This window comes from Puntigrus tetrazona, chromosome 3 (genome assembly GCF_018831695.1).
Source record: "Puntigrus tetrazona isolate hp1 chromosome 3, ASM1883169v1, whole genome shotgun sequence".
In the NCBI taxonomy this organism is placed as follows: domain Eukaryota; kingdom Metazoa; phylum Chordata; class Actinopteri; order Cypriniformes; family Cyprinidae; genus Puntigrus; species Puntigrus tetrazona.
In genome coordinates this window covers 24,988,825-25,009,981 of record NC_056701.1, presented here as the reverse complement: position 1 = coordinate 25,009,981, position 21,157 = coordinate 24,988,825, and the positions used below count along the sequence as shown (strand labels likewise).

Sequence of the window (21,157 nt, the reverse complement as noted above, 5' to 3'; positions counted from 1 at the left end):
AGTCTTCTGGTGCCTTTTATTGTGCATTTTAATCGACATGACTTGCAATACAGAATCACACACCTATTCTCCCCATTTCTCCCAAGTCTATAAAGGAGAAATACCTCAATCTCTTTGCAATCTTAATTTAGAAGATCAGAAAGAAAAGCGAAAAAGCAAAATAACAACCAGATTTTCATTCTAGTGTAGGAGGAAGACGAGAAGGGCGACGTTCACATTAAATGGAAAGAACATTAAAGCATGATCGCTCTTTACTGATCCACTGATGATCTGTCGAATATCTGTTCAACATGTCGCGTCACTGAAAATATGGCGAAATGAAAATAGTATTTCGTGCAAACACATCTGCCTTACATAAAGAAGATAGATGCTGCTTAAATATCTGTGAAGAAACTTCTTCTGCATTTATGGTGTAATCTTTTCATTTAATCATTTTCATGTACGTGTCCTCTCTCTAAAAATGTGCTGTTCTAGGATAAAACTAGGCCCTTTAGGAGCGGGCGTCTGTCGGATCTCGTGTAAAAATGACATATCTGCAGCAGAAGTGATTGGTCCAGAAGAAGCTTTAATCTTCCTCGCTGCCACTAGCAGAACGCTCCTATACAAAAGCATTAAGATAAAAAATCAATTAGCACACAGGTGCTGATTTCAAATAGTGCATGTTTTATATGAAATAAAAAGAATGTGTGTACCTCTTCCTGGTCCTCCTCGCTTTCGTCATCGCTAACGACAGGTTTAGGGCGCCAACTGCGTCCGGTACGGCGTCTTCCCTTCCCTCTCTCCACCTTCTCCTTTCTGCTCAGCTTTATCTTCACCTTCACTGAACGAGCTAAAAACACCGACACGTGACTCAAACTATCTGAGCTGCACTATACAAAGTATTTTCCTTACGGTGTCAGAATGGTCATTTCATACTCACATTCAGACTCTGATCCTTCATCTACCTCGTCCTCTTCCTCCTCGCTCTCTTCTCCCTCGCTCTCTTCCTCTTTCTCGATCTTCTGCCGCACGCTGGTGAACACAGACTGCAGCACGATAGAGTCTTCGTAGATCTGAAATATTACATCATTTGAATCAGTCAAACGAAGTACAACCTACAAAACAATATCCAAATTTATAAAGGTTTAACAATGAAACTAAATATTACCAGTGATCCCTCCAGGTTAAAGGTCTGCGCGTTCTGACAGAGAAGCATGACATCTTTCTCCAGGTCATTCAGAGTACGGTACTTATGACTCCTAATGCGTTCCTGGGAGAAAAAAAAAGGAGCAAGATTCAACACTATTTACTAATACATCATAAACCTGCAATGCAATCAGAGTAAAGCAGTTCATAAAAAAAAGATCACTATTATTTATTATTAACAACAGCCCCAATTTACATTATTATTATTATTATTATAATAATAGCAGCTCCAAGTTACACCTTAAACACTATTATTATTATTGAGTGCATATTTAGTGTATTTTTCAAATAGTGTTGGTACACCAGCCGCAGCATTTACAAGTTAATCACTTAAAAGAAGAAACAACAACAACAAAAAAAAAAAAAAATGGACAAACCTTGATCTTCCTAAAGTCCACAGGTTTGCGAATGAGTTCGTAATATTCTGGCAGCTCTTTACGTGACGGCAGTTGAATAAACACCTCACTCAGTTGTCTACCATTTCTGGAGAAGAAAAAACAAATAAACTCACAAATGTGTATCTAATCTATATTAAATGAAACAAAAATCATCACTATAAGACTGAAACATTACATTTCACCATTTTGAACAGAATAAGAGGAAAAACTTTTGCATAAAATAAAAATCACCTGGCCTTTAGAGAGCACTTGCAAAACTTTTTTCCCCTACTTCTGTGATTTAATTGTGAAACATTATATTCGTAACAGAAACTTTTTTTAAACACTATTTAGAGTGTCAAAATATTACATGCACGTTCATGATCCTAATTTTTACCACTAAAAATTAAAACCAAAATCACTGTGATTCAAACTGGCCCATAGTGTAATATAAGGGCTAGAGAAGATGATTGAGTGACTAACCCATCCTTGTATTTGATCACGGCATCCACAATCTTCTTCATCTTCTTGGTGAGCGTGGGAGGGTTAGGCGAGAGTTTTTCGGCAGGAGGACGGCCTCGTTTCTTTTGCTTCTTACTATCGTCATCTTTATCTCTGCTCCTCCCGCTGGAGCTGGGTGTGGCTGGGCCTGGAAGGTCAAGGTCGCGGTCGCGCTTCCTCTTCCGGGTTGTTTTCTTGTAGCGCACCTCTTCTTCAATCTCATCCAGAGTGCCTTCCTCAATGGCCTGAAAAGCAGTGAAACACGTCAACCCCGCGGGCCTTCCTCGTTACAACCAAATGTTCAACACAAAGCAGTGCTTTCTCATTCACCTTCAGCCATTGTTTCTCTGTGAGGGAGTCGCTGTAGTCCACTTCTTTTCTTTGACGGGAGCCGCGGCCGAACATCTTCTCCTCCTCTTCTTCGCAGGTGAGCCTCTCCACTTCTGCGTCGTCCTTCATGATCCAGGTGGGCAGCTCATCCTCCTCCATCAGCCGGGGTTTGCGTTTCGGGTTGCGAGCCTCTTCCCGACGGCGGTCGAGATCCATGCGCTGGACGAAAAGGAACAGGAAAATTAAGAGTCAAACAAAACAAAGAGCACCGATTTAATGAAACTTAAGCAATTAGGGCTGCTTACCATGAAGTGATCGAACTCTTCCTCGCTTCTAGCGATCATCTGATTAACAGTCTCGTCGTCTGGCACTTCATCTTCCTCCTGAGATACGGTGGAAAGCAACGAGAGCAAATATCAACACGTGTATATTAACTAAGCAAATATTAACTTGGCTGCAGGCAGAGGCTGAAATCTGTACCTCATCCTGCTCTTCGTGCTCCAGGATGGCCTGCAGGAAAGCTCTGCGCTCGTGGCTGGACGACTTCTGGTCGAACATACCGGCCTGGATGACCTTCTGGTCCACGTTCAGTTTGTATTTGGCAGCGGCCAGGATCTTCTCCTCCACGCTGTTCACGGTGCACAGACGCAGCACACGCACCTCGTTCTGCTGCCCGATACGATGGGCGCGATCCTGGGCCTGCAGATCCTAGGAGAGACGAGAAAGAAGTGTTTAGAAATAAAATAAGGGAAAAGAGGCCAAGTGACACTGCAACGCAGCAATAAGAATGGTGATGATCACAAGAAACCTGCTGCTTAATATTACTGAAACTGCTGCACATTCTATTCTATAGAAACCTTTTTCTCATTTAACAAATGTTCATGGTATTTAGTTTTACTTGTTATATTGTACTAAAGCTTGCATGGTAACAATTTACAACAAGGTTCCATTTGTAAAAAGTTTATATTATAATTTAGGATACATTTCTACAAACGCTACAATATTTATTCTATGTTTCAGTATACAAACCCCCCCCAAAACATTACATTTTACATTCTATTCAGTGATTTAAAGATTCTCTTCTACAATTATTCTATAATAAGCATTCTACAATTCATATATTATAAAACGATTAACAAATTAACATTCAATTATACACTATATTCTACAATCATTTTAAATTTCTATTTGTACAATATAATTCTAAAGATTACATTTCACAATACTTCTATACTAGACTCAATTCTGCAATTAATTTAATTAACATAACATGCATTCTATTCCTCAATGATTCTGTTCTATAAATCATTTTATGCTTTTCTGTCTACAATAAAGAGAGTGGGATTTGTGAATAAGCCACTACATGAACTTTCATCACAGTTTGTTCTATTGACAGCAGTATATTAAAGGGGACAGTATTGTACCTGGTGAGGGTTCCAGTCGCTGTCAAAGATGATAACAGTGTCAGCGGACTGCAGGTTCAGCCCCAGACCTCCTGCTCTGGTACTCAGCAAGAAGATAAAGTACTGAAAGGATGGATCATTAAAGTTCTTCAGCAACATGCCACGATCCTCAGCCTTGGTGGTTCCTGCAGACAAAATAACAAACGTTATCGCGGTTGAACCGTCAGTGATTGGTAGTTTTGAATTAGTGGTCAACCAATATATCAAAGACAGAAGTTTTTCTGTTTGGCCGATATGCTCAAGAAGGGACTTTTATTCTGACAGCACATTATAATACTTTCTCGTTTGCCATTGGCATTCAGCAAATCTTTGAATGACTAATGATCATTTAAATCCACAGAACGCATGCTGGTCGGTCCGTTTGAATTGTGTGCTGCATGGAAGAGAGTTCAGCTTTACTGGAGATGCGCAAACAAACTCGTGATTTCAAATTATGCATCTGCATAATGCATCAGGAAATTCATGTCATGTATAAAGGAGTGTTACTACCCAGAATGCCAGTTGTTCAGTATTTAATTCCATTTTAGTTATAATTTTATTAAATATTTATAAAAAAAAAACTGTCTTAAAGTATGTTTATACTTTAGTCCGTTTTCAAATTATTTAAATGTTCTTAAATATTAATTAAATACAATAGTATCCAAGGACATGTGAAAACATCTTCCTAAAACTCTTCATTCTGTGTGAAAGCAGGCTGAAGCAACTCACCGTCCAAGCGCAGGTATTTGAAGTTGCGGTAGGCAAAGTAATCCTCCATGATGGTCATGAGCGAGGTCATCTGACAGAAGAGCAGCACTTTGTGGTTGGTGGCGCGGAGCTTCGGCAGGATACGGTCCAGCAGCTCAAACTTACCGGAGGCACGGTACAAATCAGGTCTAAAGAGAACCCATATATGCATAGGTTACAGAGAAAATCAAATGAGAACGAAAAGTGTTATGAAAACGTTTTTTTTGTGATCAATGTACCCCTGAACGATGCCTCCAGTGAAACCCAAATGCTCAGAGAAAGATTCCTGCAAAAAAAACGAAACCAATAATTATAAAATATACAAAAACACATAGCAATGCACCCAGTAGATAAATGGACAGAATATAAATGACCATGTGAGGACTATGTAAAAACAAAACAAAAATGATCACCTCAATGTGCTGGAACATGTAAGGGTGGTTGCAAATCTTCCTCAGCTGCATAATAGTGTTCATCAGAGTCTTAGTGCCGCCTTTACCCTGTAACAAATACAAAGATGGATATTACATGCATCCAGAAACACACACACACACACACACTCACTCTTGATGTAAATCACGTCTTCTCACCTTCTTGTCTTTCTCAGAGCCATCGGTGAGCAAAACTCCTTTAGCCTGCATGTGTCTGTAAAGCACTCTCTGAAGAGCCGACATGTCGCACTTGATCACGTACTCCACCTGAACACAAGAAAACAGAGGTTACATTTCAATGTTAAAAAAAGACCGTAGGATAAAGTGTATGGTAAAGTGTCATTTCAGCAGAAAACATGGCAATACGTTTTTTCAACTAATTTAAATCAGCATATTATTTGCAAAAAACTTTATATTTAAAGAATATTGAAAAAGTAAAAGTTACACACACAAAAAAAAAAAAAAAAAAACATTTACACACACAAACACACACTCTTTTGATTGAAGTGGGAGAAAAAGTAAAATAAAAAAATACAATAATAATAATAATTTATTGATTTTTTTTTTGGCTGAAAAGTTTGAAGCATAAATCAGACCTTTTCGGGCAGTTGGGCCTCCACTTCTTTCTTGAGTCTCCTGAGCAGGAAGGGGCGGAGCACTTTGTGCAGACGACGGATGATCAGAATGGTCTCTTCTTCGTTCAGGTCCACCTTTAGAACAGGAAGCAGTTTAAACATTATGCATTAATAGAGCAGAATGACATGCAGCATTTCATTTTATCGTATTCTGTCTGAACACGCCAGCACTACTAAATGTTTTCATACCTTCTCTCCGGTCATGGCAAACGGAGCGTTGAACCACTGCTCGAAGGTGCTGCAACTCTTGAAGATGGTGGGCAACAGGAAGTTGAGCAGCGCCCACAGTTCGGGGAGCTTGTTTTGCAGCGGTGTGCCGGTGAGCAGCAGACGCCGGGGCGCCAGGTAGTGCGTGTTCAACACCTGAGTCAGTTTGCAGTGGTGATTCTTCATACGGTGGCCTTCGTCCACTATCATGTACTTCCAACGGAGCTGAAAAAAAAAAAAGGAGGAGTATCAAACTGAGCAAGCGGTTCATAGTCAAGATTTTTTTACATTCAGAATTTTCCTAAACTACTTTTTCCATGTTGTTAAGAGGACCAGCAGCCACATACACACTGCACAGTTTGGGGAGTGACATCCACACATAAATGCGGAACTCATTCTCGAAAAACCGACAGTGGAATATCTATAACAATAACGGGTGTAAAAGTGGACTAGAGAATTTGAGAGGCATGCTCAGTAATTGAATTCTGCACCCAGGCCTGGGCAGGTTTGTACCTTGGCCAGCACTTGCTTGTCTTTGATGATGTACTCATAAGTGGTGACCAGCACGTTGAACTTGCCGCTGCGCAATATTGGAACAAAAGCACGACGAGCAGCAGGAGAGCCCTGAGATGAAAACAAGACAAGAAAATTTGTTATTAATCCCGTAATATCCTTCAGTAACAGTTTTATTACTTAGCAAATTCATTTTCATTCATAACTAATGCTATTTTATTTCAATACTCTGTTTACTGCATGAATTAATCAAGCAATCACCTTATAAGAAACTTTCACCACAGACGGAGCCCACTTATCAAACTCGTACACCCAGTTCGACAGAGTCCTGTTAGGAAAACAAATCTTTATCAATACATATCACACTAATTATGTATATATATATATATATATATATATAATATACACTGTAATATACCAAACATAATAGATTTTTAAAAATGATGTCGTACAACAATGCTACAGCGTAGAGGACTGCATAATATATATATACAAATAAAATCAATATATGCAGTATGGCTTAGAGTCGCTATTGAATCGTGACTAAAAAAAAAAAAAAATTGTAGGTGTCAGAGCATGGCACAGTGTGCAGGCTTGAATTTCATAATACAGTGCTTGTCTCTCTTGACAGTAAATTAATTATTAAGAAAAACTGTATCATGAGCTGCATGTGTGTAAATAAGCACAATCTGCTGAAATAAGTTTCATGGTTTATTGGCAAATGTAAATAATATTGTAATTTATAATTGTACCATAATTATAAATATACACTTGCTTTTTCCCCCCTTTTATAGTATAATAGTAGTCTTAAAATACATTTTACTTTTTTTTTTTTTTTTTTAATATAATAAAAATAATATTTTTTTTTATTTTTGTCATATTGAATGGGCGAAAAATTTTGGAAATTCGGCCGTTACAACCTTAGGTAAAAGAAACTTAAAAGTAAACGTGTTCAGCCCTAAAAGGACGATTCACAAAAAAAAACAAAAGCTGTTATTGTATATGCCAGGGGTAGGCAAAGTACATGCAGGTGAGGTTTGTTTAGGGTTGGAGCTAAACTCTGCAGGGCATGCAGAACCAACTTCACCTGCCCCTGGTATGTGCACATGTTCTCAGCAAGAAAACCACCCCAATCATTGTAGAATGATTCTTTCCTAACATTTATGGCATCTAATAAAAACCTCTGAATTTTGCATACTGCAAACGAAATGCCATCCTGTCAGTTTGTCCAGTGTGGTGCAGCTCTAGTGTAGAGAGTGAAAAGTAACTCACGAAAGGGGGACGATGATTAGGAAGGGTCCGTTGAGGCGTTTGTACTCCATGAGGTAGGTGATGAGTGCAATGGTCTGGATGGTTTTTCCCAAACCCATTTCATCAGCCAGAATGCCATTTAAGTTATTATTATACAGAGACACCAGCCACTCCAGACCTTTGATCTGCAGATGAGACAGACACCGTAACGGCTTGCCTTTTAACAAATCTGATGAGTTCAATAAAGACTTTGAGGTGTAGTTCGTTTGGGCTGTACCTGGTACTGTTTGAGCTGTCCGTTTATTAACAAGCTTGACTGCCTGTCCACCTTCTCTGTGACTTGGTGAGCCACGGCGTAGTACGACTGCAGACCTCTAACGAACGCTGCATTACCGTATTCATCGTCAACATCCTGCTTGGCATGTCTGTTAAAGACATCATAGATATTACCATCAACACCACAACAGAATATAATCCCAAGGAGGATCATGGGATGACAGCATCTGGATGTAGTAGAAGAAAAAAAAAACCTACTCAATGATGTGACGGGCGTCCACCTCAGAAACATCCTCACTGTCTGGATCCGTAATAATCTTCTTCTCCTCTGTTGGGGCCTGAGATGGCTGAGGCTCCTCCTCCTCCTCCTTTACAAAGAATTTTAAGTACAATAACTATAATGAAATGTAAATATCTTGAGACATTGGTCCAATTATTAATATTTAAACATATATTAAATAAATGTAGGTTATGAAGTATATAAATTCAAAACTATCAGACAACCACCTAAATGTACATAATGACTACAAATGGGTTATGAAATGTACAACTAGACAATTGTGTAATTCTGTAAAATATTAACAAATTAATAGGATGTTGTAAATATAAAATGCACACTATAAGGTTCAGTCAAAACACATTTTACAGGCATAACATTAAATCATGAACGGTTCAAACGGCTTTCTGATTTTGGACATTCTATTTTTGCATAAAGACCAAGATTTGTTATGTTATCGCAAGTGCATGTAAAGCCCTTGCAGAAAGCACAGTGTTCAAGGGCAGCCATACCTCCTCCTCCTCAGAGCCGCTATCTTCACTATCAGACCGCGGGGCCACCTCGTATCTACAGAACAAAAGAGCATTTTGACGTTTACAAACATCTTTGAACCTGCTTTAGATATATGTAAATAATAAAGACATTAAGCGTTTATAATATGCTGCTCCTCCTCCTCTTTTCAGTAATAAATACACTGAGAATTAGTACTGCGTCTCACTCACCCAGGATTCATCTCCAGCCAGGCTTCCAGTTGTCCAGCTTTAGGAGCGTCCATGCCGGTGAGGATCTTCCCACTGTCCACGTGAATCACCTTCACCGGTAGGTCACTCATTTGACTGGTCTCATCCAGAGGCTACAATACAAGACAAAACAAACATAGTATTAGATTAGATTAATTACAACTGTTTGTGGCTAACTTACAAATTAAGCACTTATGTCACTAGTAGTACCTACAAATCAGACCCTACTCTGAAGCCGTATCTATGTTAGTTCCCCCAAACAGAGTTCCTAGAGCTAGATACGTTCCTAGTGAAGCTTAAGACCAGTGCCCTGTAGCCAAACATCTCACCTCTCCATCTGGACCCAAAGCAGGAGCTCCACCCTCAGCATTCTCTGGCTTCTGTGGAGGAAAGCAGAAAGGAAGATAAACACCTCAGGACAACTCGACTTAGATTCACAGAAATTCTTCCCAATCCAGTGCATCTCATCACCTTCTTTTTCTTCTTCTTCTTCTTGTCTTTCAGGGCCTGGACTGCTTTGTGAGCTCTGACAAGCTCTGTGAGGTTGGCCACATACTCGTCCGTCTGCTGCAGCAAGTAAGCCAGACGCTTGTCTTTCTTCTGATCGATCAGCTTCCTGTATCCCTCTTCATCTTCAGCCTGAAAGAAGAAACGTACAAAAAACATTTTTTTTAGACATGTGCTCAGAAAAATATGTCCACCAGTTTAAATGGTTAAGGCCAAGTCTGTGCATCTCACCATCAGCCTTCTCATTCTCTCCTTCTCGATACGCTCATTCTCCTTCTTCTGCTCTCTCTCGGTGTTGGCGTGGTATGTGGCTACGGCTTTGGTCAACTTCTGAATCTTTGCGGTGATGGAGCGATGATATTCCTTGAAGTCTTTTGCATGCTGCAGGATGCTGTTGAGATACTCCTATGAACGCAATAAGAGAACATGCGGTTCGTTCACAAACAATCTTTGGTCATTCAAACCTGAATCAGGTTTACAAGTGTGGAGACAGCATTTCACGTGGTTTGAAAAGCAGCTAGAATGATGCATTACCTGATGTTTCTGACGGCGTTTGCGTTCCTGCTCGATCTTCTGCTGTTTCTCCAGTTTCTCTGTGATACGAGCTTCTCGCAGGGACTGTCTCTTGCTGCGCTTGTAGGCCTTGCCGTTCAGCGCAGTCTCCAGGGCCGTATCACGTCTCATGCAAACTACAACCTCCTGACGGAGCTGCGTTGAGAAGGACAACATGGGTCAAACATCATTAAAACATAGCAAGGCTGAAGACACTCACAAACACGTTCATATGAATATTAATAAACTAAATAAACTTGAAAGTAGCAAACAATAAATCTAACTTAATTTAATAATTAGGGAATTCTCTGTAGATGCAAGACATACCTGTCTCTGGAAGTTCAGGAGCCTAAGTGCCTTGAGCTCAATGTTGGCTTTGGTCCTCAAGTCTCCAGCCAGAGATCCTGGAAGGTTCTCCAGCTCCTGAATACGATGAGCAATACGAGCCTGTAACCTGACAGATGGAAAGAGCAACGTCACGTGTTGGTAAAAGGGTGTAAAAAGGTGTTTCGAGGTTTCGAAGAGAGTGTTTACTCAAACATCAATGTTTTTAATCTCTTTTCCTCATCTCACCTGTACTCTCTCTCCTGGAGGATCTCCACTGGGTCCAGGCCCCGGGGTTTCTGGATGGGTGTGATGCGGTTCTGTTTCTGATGAAGCACCATGGGTGGCTGGGCTGGTTGTCCTGGAGACTGGGTCTGAGGGGGCATGACGGGTGAAGCGGCCGGAGGAACTGAAGGTGGTGCTGGAGACGGGCGACCTGTGGGCTGAGGAGGTATCAGCTTCTGTGGGGCACTCGCAGGGGCGGCAGCATTCACCATAGGCCCTGGGATTACAAAGATGTGGTAAAAACATGACTCTCTGCGCATGAATACAATAAAGCTAAATATTGAATTGATAATTGGTAGTGATTGTGGATAGTTCACACAATTTACTGACCTTCAGGCCAGGATTTAGGTGGTCCATTGGTGGGTTGTCCCTGAAGGCCTGGAGGAACACCAGAAGGTCCTGGAGGAGGCATGTTTGGTCCGACCATTCCTGTAACATACAAAAAGATTATTTCAAGACAATTTATGAGATTTTCTACAATTTTTTTTTTTATTCAGAATATTTAGGTACTGAGTATTATTGATTAAATAATATGCAGCAAATTCTTACTGAAAATAATACAAAGAAAAAAAGGATCCTAAAAAACTCCTTAATGTCCTCCAATTTCAAATGGTGCTTATTTCAGCATTTCAGGGAGTTGAATTTAAGACATCGCCTCACCTTGTGGTCTATTGTAGTTGGGTCCCGCGGGTCCGGGGCCTCCTGCTCCTTGTCCTGAGGCAGGGGGTATGTTGGGCATCCCTGGCTGCATGCCTGGCATGGGCCGTTTTCCCTGCACCGCCATCTGGAGATGGTCAGGTAGAGCTTGCCCGCGTGCTAGCATCTTATAGGCCATGATCTGTGCCCGCAGTTGGTGAAGCTGGTTTTGGTTAAAAGGAGTAGGCCCACCAGCACCACCAGGTCCTCCTGGGTTTGGAGGTCCTCCGCTGGGTCCTGCACCTGCAACACCACCGGCACCTCCGCTCCGATTCTGCTGACCCATGGCCTGCGGATCACCACCCTCCATGGCACCAGGACCGGAGGGCATCATGGGGCCAGACGGAGGGCCGTTAGCAGGTACCGGACTGGGGGCATGTTCAGAACCACCTAGAGGAGAGGGGTAACCTAAAATAAAAAAAGAAGAAGAATTTAAATTTTTATATTTTCAAAAAGGAAAATGTACAAAAATGTTGGGACAGGATACACAGCAAAAATGAATACTTAAGTTTAAAGGCTGCACAATTAATCGCAATTGCAGTTACATAATCAAAGCGACAATTAATCAATTAAAATCCACTTATTTTATTCTGTGTGCTTAAGATGTGTTCTTTTTTGCTTTTTACATGTTATCTTAAGGGTTTCTGTATTTGTTTCAGTTTAATTTTAGCATAGCACTATAATGCTATGTATATTATATTATGTATAATTTTATTATTTTATTTAAAGGAGAAACCAATCCGATGTATAGTTCACATTTTAGTCTTAACACAGAAGACATATTTCAGTTGTTTAATATGGCATGCGGTTGCTTCAAGCAATGGTATAAATGGTATCAAAGTAAACTTTGATGATCGTAATTAATTGCAATTTCAAGAGAATAATCAATGCAGCTCTATTTAACAGGAGGAGCAATAAAAACAGCAATGCAAAGGTTGCAGGAAATCAGAAGAAAAAAAAAATCTCTCAAAGATTTAAAAGGATACCAAATTTTACTAACAAGGTAAAAAAATGTACCAAGTTGAACCACTTAAATATAAATGTGCAACAATTACAGGACTGCACAAATAATAAGTTTCAAAAGGGTAACCCTGATCGCCCAACATCTCTGTCTGTATGGAAACAAGCGTGCGAGCAGCCCCAGAGGAGGAACAAAGCAATGCACATCAAAGGGAAACGAGAGCAAACAGGTTGGATGGCTTTTTTATACCCAGACTAAACAGTTTAGAAGCGAGCGCGCCATCTGTTCTCCATAACAGACACAGAGCTCGCAAAACATCTGTATCTCTTATATTTCACACATGTACAAATATCATAGCTAGAATGAGAGAAGGACAGACAGAATGACAGAAGGACCGATAGAACAGAGAGAGAAAAAGAACAAAAGACTGAAATAATGATAAATCAAATAGATATAATGATAAACAGAACAAAAACAGACAAATAAAGTTTATGTAGCACATTTAACACACAATGGTAATTCAAAGTACTTTATATAAAAAGTAAATAAATTAATAAGAGACAAAAAAAATCTAGACCTTAAAATCAACAAATCTTGTTTGTTTTCAATGTAAAAACATGTAAACAAAAAAGTACAGGATTTTTGAAACAAGCTAAATACTTAGATTTTAAAAATGTTGGAAATAAGAAAATCTTTCTTTATTTAAGAATTCTTAAATATTTTAACGGAAAACAAGACAAAAAAAATCTAGAAAATAATTTTTGCATTGAAAGAGTGCAGAACAAAAAAAAAAAAAAAAAAAAAAAAGTTATAGAGTTATAAAGTAACAGACGGATACAAAGAAACAGAGAGAAGAACGAACAGACAAGCAATAGACAAAATTACAGATAGACAGAGATACAATACAGATACAAACAGACTCGAACAGCTAGATCCCAAGAAAACAAACACAACAACAGCACATACCTTGAGAGTGTTGGTCCATAGGACTGGGCGGAGGTCCCATGCCGCTGTGGCCACCCTGCCTCATGCCCATACCCTTCATTTGACCGTAGCGCTGATCTTCAGGAATGCCTTTTTCATGCATGCCTTCCATGGGCTGCAAAACAACACAGAATAAAGGATGACTCGAAGACACCATCCAAACACCAGAAACATAACATGCCACAAAACCACAAATCAGTCAGACGTATATTGATCAAAGCAGACAGTACCTTGTGCATCTGGTGCATGTTGTCCTGGGGGTAACCTGAGGGGCCCTGTGGAGGTAGTGGGTGTCCTGAGGAGGGGGGCCCAGGGCTGGGGCCCATCATGCCATGAGCAGAGCCAGGCGAGGGTCCAGGACTAGGCCCTAACATGGCCCCTGGAGACGGCCCAGGGCCTGGGGAAGGGCCCGGCCGAGGGGTCCCGCCCATGGGTGGGTCAGGGGTGGACATCTCTCAGCAGAGCCGGAAGAAGTGAGAGGCAGTGAGAGGTTCTGCAGGTGTTTTCAGAAAGCCTGTAACAGAAAATACAACTCATTTTAATCTGGCAGCCTCGATGAACGAGATCGGTTGCCGACATGCACATTATTTATAAACTACAAATCTTTGTTTTAAACATTTGATTCGGTTAAATATCAATTGAAATTTCATTTATATGTAAATATTTGTTATTATTAGCTAAAATGATTAACGAGAGAATACAAGAAATGAAAAATATCCCCAGGCTAATACAACATTAATACACAACTAATATTTCGGCTCACGCCCTAATGCCGTTTCTGTACACACGTAAAAACATGCAACTACTAGTTGAACGAATCCAGTTATAATTATAAAATCACAGCCCTTGAATCAAGGAATAAAAATGGGTTAATTAATCTGTGCCTTAATGTATGTCAGTGACTACATCAAAATATTCCAGTGAAGATCCCAAAGGGGTTTTTTTTTTAATCAGAGTGTGTTTCAGTTAGCCTATTAGATAACAGTCCGGTGTTAATATGAAAAGTGTGTGTGCATGTGTATACACGCATTCAGACAAACTGATGAGACTTATTACAAATCATTTCATTATTATAGAAATTAACTGAAAATCAAACGATTTAGCTGAAAGTCAGATAGGTAAATTAATCGTATATTTTTTACCCGACAACAACAATGAACATATTCAAAAGGCGTTTAATAAACAAGAAAAAGTATGTAAACAGTGACACACACAAATGTGTCAAACGCTGTGACAACTAGCCCCGGTGTTAATTATTATACAAGGCAACTTGCGTCGACTGGCTCGATCCAAATGGGTTTTTTTTAACCATGTGTCACGAACATATGTGGTGTTTAATTAATAAAAATATGAAAGTAAAATAATGAATACGAAACAAATTACTTTAATGATGCAATTACTACCTGAAAAAGCATAAGCCGGTTAGCGAGCTGTTAAGAGTTTATTTACAAAAATAACCACATATTTACAAACACTCAGAATTAGTTACGGTATAAAACAATTTTATTGAAAAACAATAAGCGTTTTAATAAGCAGTGATAAATTAAACGCATATTTCTCTTTTTTTCCCCAAGGCTAACGCGAATTAGCAGCCGGCTAACATTGTTTAGCTAAACATTAACGTTAGCAACAATATCCCGCAATCATTAAAGCCCCCGTCCGACACGATAATAAATCACGAGACGATGCTGTAGAACATTTGTATAATGTAAGTTACGCGCAATTACGACAAAGCTAAAATGATTTCCCTGGTTTTTAAGGACGTGACCCAACTAGGGAAGAAGAGAGACATTAGAGCTCCGTTAAAGCCAAAGACATAAAACAAAACGACTTTCAAAACCGGTTAAAACGTCCCCGATACGTTTTTACACCCCGCTGCTTGCGTCGGCGGAGTGTTTAAACGTTGTTTAAACTATTTAAATCGGTTTAAACACCGCAAACAAGAGCCGAAAGGAAAGACAAAGAACGGCAAGGCACCCGGTTGTGTGTATGTGTGATTACAGTCGGCCATGCTGCGCTTCTCCGTGTCCGCGAGTGCTTTTAAAACCGAACATTATGAGTTACAAAGCTCGAACTCAGAAGTGAAGACCGCGGGCATCTCTTTTAAGACGACTGATCCTACCCGCCTCCCGTACGCTCGACCCCGGTCCCCCGCTCGAGTTACCTGCCCAAAACTTATTCATTCATTCTGCCGCGGTGCTGTAATGTCGGACTGATGCGAGCGCAGGCAAAGCCGCGAAACAAACGGCTCGAACGCGTTCTAAAACGACACGAAACGCATTGATTCAAAAGTCCGCCATGACGTCATGTGTTCCACAAACACCGTGCCGCGTTTAGAGCGTGACTTACAGTATAGATTCGCGCCGGTCTCTTCCCCGTACTCTTCGGCAAATCTAGAAACAAAGGGCAGCTCGACTAGTTCCTTTTCCCTCTCGCTTCCCCCTCCCGTCTGGTCTGATTGTATCTCTAGAGCGGCCCGAGCGGCTCGCGAGCGCCCCCTGAACAACGAGCGGAAACTCCCAGTTTGTGCCTCACGCGGAGCGGAATGTGGGCTGCACGGTTGAATGGGGGATGGGTGCCGCTGGCTGCCTCCTGGAAACCTACTTTGGACGTGTATTTTTTTTTTGTAGATATGTGTATTATTTTCAATTTCAGCTACTATCACTGTCGCGAACAGCGGATGAACGCTATTTTGTAGCACAGGAAATCAGGTTCTGTACGAGCAACGGTGACGTTAGTACAGAAAATTCCCGAGAAGCTCACGTTTTATATGAAAGCCAGATGAAATAGCAGCCTCTGCTACAACAGCCAAGGCGTTTGTAACGTTGCAAAAGATTTCTATTACAAATAGATGCTGTTCTTTTCGGCATTCCATTCATCAAAGAATAATGAAAAAGGCGATGGTTTCCATAGTTATTAAACAGCATAATTGTTTTAACAATAGCAAATCACTACACTAGTTATTTCTGAAGGTGAATCACGTGACGCTGAAGACTGGAGTAAGGATGCTTTGCATTATAATTTCTGTGAAATAATAAGTTACTTTAAATTGTAGTATTTTTTTGCATTTATAATTATTAAATCAGACTTAAAAAAAAAAAGTAAAAAAAAACTTTACCCACCTGAAATGTTAGCCATCTAAATTAACCTAATCTCAATCATAATCTTAAATACTTCTCCATCTGATGCACAAACATAGACAAGCTACTTTTATTTTTCTCACTATTGTATTCAAGGCTTTAGAGGCAACAAGACTGAATTGATTGTAATGTCTTAAAAAAAAACAAAAATTTTTTTGACAATGTTTACATGCCATATCTTACATCATCGTTCAAATAAATAACTGCAAAAAGCATGAGAAATTTACTTGACACAATCACAGTTCACTTATTATGTACAAAAACAAGCTTTTTACATTCAGTTGTGTGCAGGATCTAGTAGTTATAACGTCATTTGTGTCCCACGTGTGCGATGTTTTCCACGTTATACAAGGTTGAATGTGCAGAGATAACTACAAGACAGTTGTAGGTTGAATTCCTGAAATGTGTTAATCACGTGACTTCGGAGCGACCAAAACATTGCTGCCAAAACCTGCCTAACATTAGTTCAACCAGTGGCGTGAGGTTGAGGCAAGAACATCTGACCAATGGCAATAGGGCAAAGTATTCCAGAAACCTGCATAGTCTTTTTTTTTATTTTTTTAACTTGACGATGCTAGTGGTCACGTCAATTTTTTGCAGCTAGTATGAAAAACGGTAAATGTAAAAACCTGTGCATAGTTGTGCAACACCTCTTTTTAAACGACCGACACTTCTCTTAATACTCTTTTCAGTGTCTGATTAAAAAGCACACCTCGTTCTTTAGTAAAACAGTCACTCTCTGATTGTTTGAGTTAAGACACTTCAGTACAGAGGTACGAAAAGTTAATTCGCTGCAACAGAAGGCAAAAAATGCCTTTCATAGTCTGAGACACACTGCTGGTCCCACCACTCTTCCTCATCAGCGCCATCCTTCTCTTCATCAGTGTCGACCATCTCGCTGTATTCCTTCGCCCAGCGCTCATGCTTTAAAATGCTTCTCCCGTTTGATTCCCCAGGCTCTTCCTCAGGCTCTCCTCCACCTTCATTCGTTCCGTCCAGTCCATTTGGCAGCTCAAAATGTTGGGGATCCATATCGATGAAAGCGTTCTCCGGTTCGGTCTCTGATTGAGGAGCAGGCGTGTCGCGATCCAGCTTCTCTATGATCTCCAGCTCGGAGATCTTTATATTCAGTTCGGAAGGAGAACAGAACCGTGGCCACGCGTGCTGGAAGAAAAACCCAAGACGAAAGAATATTGCACCGTTTTTGTTAGCGCGGCGTCTCTTTCATACGGAACACTCAAAAGTGATCGGACTCTCACCTGGAAGTTCATATGCTTAAATGTTTTACTGTTAATTGGATCCGGGATTTTCACAAAACACCAGGTTGGTTTGTACCTAGAGAGCAGATAGGAATTTAAATCACAAAATGACAAATTTCCCCCATCAAACTCTAGATGCTAAACAATGCCAGTGATATGCCAAAACATTTGATAGAAAGCAGAGAATAATTTCAAACTGTAAATAATAATACTAATATTATACACACACACACACACACACACACAAGATGACCAAAAGCATATGGATACCATTTTGCTCTGAAACACCCCTCACACATTGGCGTAACAGAGCATAATTACATTTTCTAAATATTTTAAGATAAAAAAAAAAAAAGTAAATACAAAATTAATTGAAGTACAATTTACTTATTTAGCTTTATTTAAAATTAATTCACTTCTTGCTTTTACTTCTGTAAGTCAATATTAGGCCTTTCGTACTAGATTTTTCTGGTTCAACGCAGCGAAAGCTCTTTTGGCATTTTATGTATTAATAATTAATGGTGATCTACGTATATAAAACTAGGTTTCTTATGCCTTTGAAAAATAAGAGTAGAATGGCGAATAAATGCTCAGTACAAGTCTTTTGTCAGAGTTGAACGCAGTGGAATGGAAAAGCGTTCTGTGTGAAGCAGCCCTTACAAGGGGTGTCCATGTACTTTTGGCCATATAGATGGAATTATGATAAAAAGGCTATACTTACACCAACATAAAAACAAAAACAAATAAGACCAGGGACATCAACATTATAAGTACAACCAACAGGGTATCGTTACCTAGGAGATGAGATGGATGGAAAGAATTGGTTTACTACCTAAAGCCCAATGCGTGAGCTACACACCGTATGCAAAAGCAAGGATGTCTGAGAATTTTGGATTATGCATGAAACGTAAATCCCAAAGGAAGAAAGAAACGGCTCGTCTTCCTTGTACTCACTGTTTTCTCTGCTGGTGGAGAACGTGGCCAAGAGCTTGTCCCCTTCGCCAGCAGCGCTCACAGCGCTCACCCAGACGTGGTACAGCTGGGCAGGCTGCAGTTCTGACAGCTGCACGCTGGTTCGGTGACTGCTTATATTAGACCCTGTCACACAGATATACAAAATCAATACAAATCGGCTCACTGTAAACGGAGAAATATTACCATTTCAAATCGCCGTTGTCCATTTGAATACATTTTAAAACAATTCCCGTGATGGCAAACCTGTTTCTTTGACGCCCACTAAGTAATGCAGGACGACACCCTTGCTCTCATTTACAGGGATGGGGCTCCAGACCAAAGTGGCAGAGGAGTAAGTGATGTTCTTCACGCTGATTTGAGAGACTTTAGGAGGAACTGGCAGGGAAGATTAAGACATGAAGGCTTATATGGCCACAAAATTTGATTACAGCACTTAAAAAAAATAAATAAATAAATTATACAAATTGTAAAATACAAGTTGTAAAGAGGTGCAAGTATTTATTCATGTGAATACCTGTCTATAATATTTTTCAGAATTTTGGCTGTTGTATTTGCAAACATGAACACGTTGTCACGAGGACTAGGGCCACGTGTCCACCAAAGCATTTTTGGCCATATGAAAAAGCCAGGCGCTCTGCGGGTTTTAACGCTCGAGCGGTTGCTATGATACAGGATATCTGCTGAAGTAATGGCAGACTCACAGCGAATTGAATGTTTCTCCAAACGTTATATTCCATAACCGTATTACGGTAGTCTGGCAATTCGATCTAGTGAAGAAATAAATACTTGGAGACTTGGAACTTCTCGATTGTTGTTCAGCCGTAGTACCGTCGGTAGTCCCGCCCCACCTCCACTGCGATTGGTTGGCTGACTAGAAAGTGACCGTGAGGAGCTTTGGTGGACATGTGGCCTTAGGTCTGTTGTCATGAGAATAAAAGCTCATTCAATTATTTAAAGAGATAGATAATTCTGTCATTTATTACTCATGATCTTGTGGTTACAAACCTGTAAGAGAATGGATAATGGAAAAATTACGGCTGAACCACTGTCACATGGACTATTTTAACAATGACCTTACTACCTTTCTGTGCCCAGTCAAAAATACTTTCAGACTTCATTAGAAATATTTTAATTCGAGCAAATAATGACAGATTTTTTTTTTCATTTGTGACATTTGTAGCAATAGTCAACTATTCAAACAGTTGTATCTCAGCCAAATATTGTCTCAACAAACCATGCATTATTCAGCTTTCAGATGATGCATACATTTCAATTTAAAAAACTGATCCTAACGACAGTTTTTTTTGTGGTCCAGGGTCATATTGTTGGGTGAACTGTCCCTTTAAGAGATGTCATACCTCCTTCAAGTGTGTATGCAATTGCTGACTTGAGGAAAGTGCTGTGGTTGTTGAAGACCGCAAACAGAGACACATTATAAGCTGTGTAGTTCCAGAAGTCACCTGTGGATGGAGACAAACACAAAATCACTATCAGCATCACAACAAACTACAGCTCTGCACAAACACACACACACACACACACACACACACACACACACACCTGTGAGTGTGACAGATGTCCGGGTCCTCTTCACTCTGACCCAGTTCAGGCACAGAGAGTCAGGTACTACAGACACGTGCTGCACCACATATTCCAGGACGCTCTCAGAGAAGTGAGGGTGTATGGACCATGAGACCCGCAGCGCCTGGATCTCACCGATTACGCTCAGATTCACCTCAGGCATTCTCGGCCCTGCAGGGCATAAATATGATCAAAGATATAATCATACACCTCTGTTCAAAACGGTTCATGGGCACAACAAAAAAACAGTAACGGGCGTGAAATAACATTGCAACATATGTTTTTAGCAATTTGATATATTTTTAAGATTTATGCGTGTGATACAAAGCTGAATTTTCAGCATCGTCGCATAAATCCTCAGTGTCACATAATCGTTCTAATTTGATAAGTTCCCGCTCAACAAACATTTCTTATTATTACATGTTAGAAAATGTTATATTGTCTTTCAAAGAGCTTCCGAACTGCAGTGATAATTATAAAAACATAATAAGCAGACATTTTCGGCGGAGCTCGAACAAAATTAGAGCCAAAGGACCAGGCACTGACTTACCCCTCTCAGCAAACAGGATGCATGTGGGGTCCGATGTGCCCATTGAGGTGTTGGCTGACACAAACACTCCAACAACGCCTGGCTTGAGGTAGTATTTGAGCTGCCGGCAGCTCTGACCTCCGGCGTCTCTCCATGGCCTGGGGACCTGCTGCTTGACCTCGGTGCCATTTTTAAGCTTCACAGTTACAATATAGTTAGTAATTTCCCCTCTAGCCTGAGACGGGGGCATTTCCTGGAAGACAGTCAAACGTTGACAGTTCATTCATTAAACTCCGGACCTTGACTGACCCATCCAAAAAAGAACCGATTATACTGATGCATTATGGGAGCACGCCACACCTTCCAATAGACGTTACAGGACGACTCGTCAGAATTAGGGCCGCAGTCACTCCAAACATCCAGCTGTCCAACCGGTGCTGAAAAGAGAGAAA

General features: G+C 40.3%; 2 protein-coding genes across 3 annotated transcripts in view; both read right to left on the bottom strand.

Annotated features, from left to right (window-relative positions):
- Positions 1-415: 415 nt before the first annotated feature.
- LOC122342014 (transcription activator BRG1) lies at positions 416-15,727 on the bottom strand. 2 transcript variants are annotated; one of them, XM_043235808.1, is made up of 34 exons: positions 15,571-15,727; positions 13,452-13,735; positions 13,204-13,336; positions 11,241-11,684; positions 10,911-11,009; positions 10,545-10,797; positions 10,299-10,425; positions 9,954-10,127; positions 9,651-9,824; positions 9,384-9,551; positions 9,242-9,292; positions 8,895-9,025; positions 8,685-8,739; positions 8,154-8,263; positions 7,897-8,044; positions 7,641-7,804; positions 6,630-6,696; positions 6,369-6,479; positions 5,838-6,080; positions 5,610-5,723; positions 5,173-5,280; positions 4,996-5,082; positions 4,822-4,868; positions 4,565-4,731; positions 3,818-3,981; positions 2,874-3,101; positions 2,699-2,776; positions 2,394-2,612; positions 2,046-2,308; positions 1,563-1,668; positions 1,148-1,249; positions 920-1,052; positions 693-829; positions 416-598 (listed from the first exon to the last, which is right to left on the bottom strand). In XM_043235808.1, the coding sequence occupies exons 2-34, from the start codon at positions 13,671-13,673 to the stop codon at positions 566-568; spliced, it is 4,860 nt and encodes a 1,619-aa protein (XP_043091743.1). In that variant the 5' UTR covers positions 13,674-13,735; positions 15,571-15,727; the 3' UTR covers positions 416-565. The 2 variants fall into 2 exon arrangements, with proteins under 2 accessions (XP_043091743.1, XP_043091744.1); XM_043235809.1 differs by having other exon boundaries at positions 8,154-8,260.
- A 1,036-nt stretch (positions 15,728-16,763) lies between these two features.
- LOC122342019 (interleukin-12 receptor subunit beta-2-like) overlaps positions 16,764-21,157 on the bottom strand; it is a 9,938-nt gene continuing 5,544 nt past the window's right edge. Inside the window, 9 exon segments of the mRNA XM_043235812.1 lie at positions 16,764-17,525; positions 17,621-17,696; positions 18,342-18,414; positions 18,575-18,718; positions 18,839-18,970; positions 19,954-20,055; positions 20,156-20,347; positions 20,727-20,958; positions 21,066-21,142. Coding sequence (XP_043091747.1) covers positions 17,145-17,525; positions 17,621-17,696; positions 18,342-18,414; positions 18,575-18,718; positions 18,839-18,970; positions 19,954-20,055; positions 20,156-20,347; positions 20,727-20,958; positions 21,066-21,142 — 1,409 coding nt within the window. The 3' untranslated portion in view covers positions 16,764-17,144.

Coding starts and splice junctions, on each gene's coding strand:
- LOC122342014 (XM_043235808.1), bottom strand. CDS start 13,673: ATGTCCACCCCTGACCCACCCATGGGCGGGACCCCTCGGCCGGGCCCT. Junction 4,869..4,995: donor ACATGTTCCAGCACATTGAG/GTGATCATTTTT, acceptor TTTTTTTTGCAG/GAATCTTTCTCTGAGCATTT. Junction 2,777..2,873: donor AGCACGAAGAGCAGGATGAG/GTACAGATTTCA, acceptor ACCGTATCTCAG/GAGGAAGATGAAGTGCCAGA.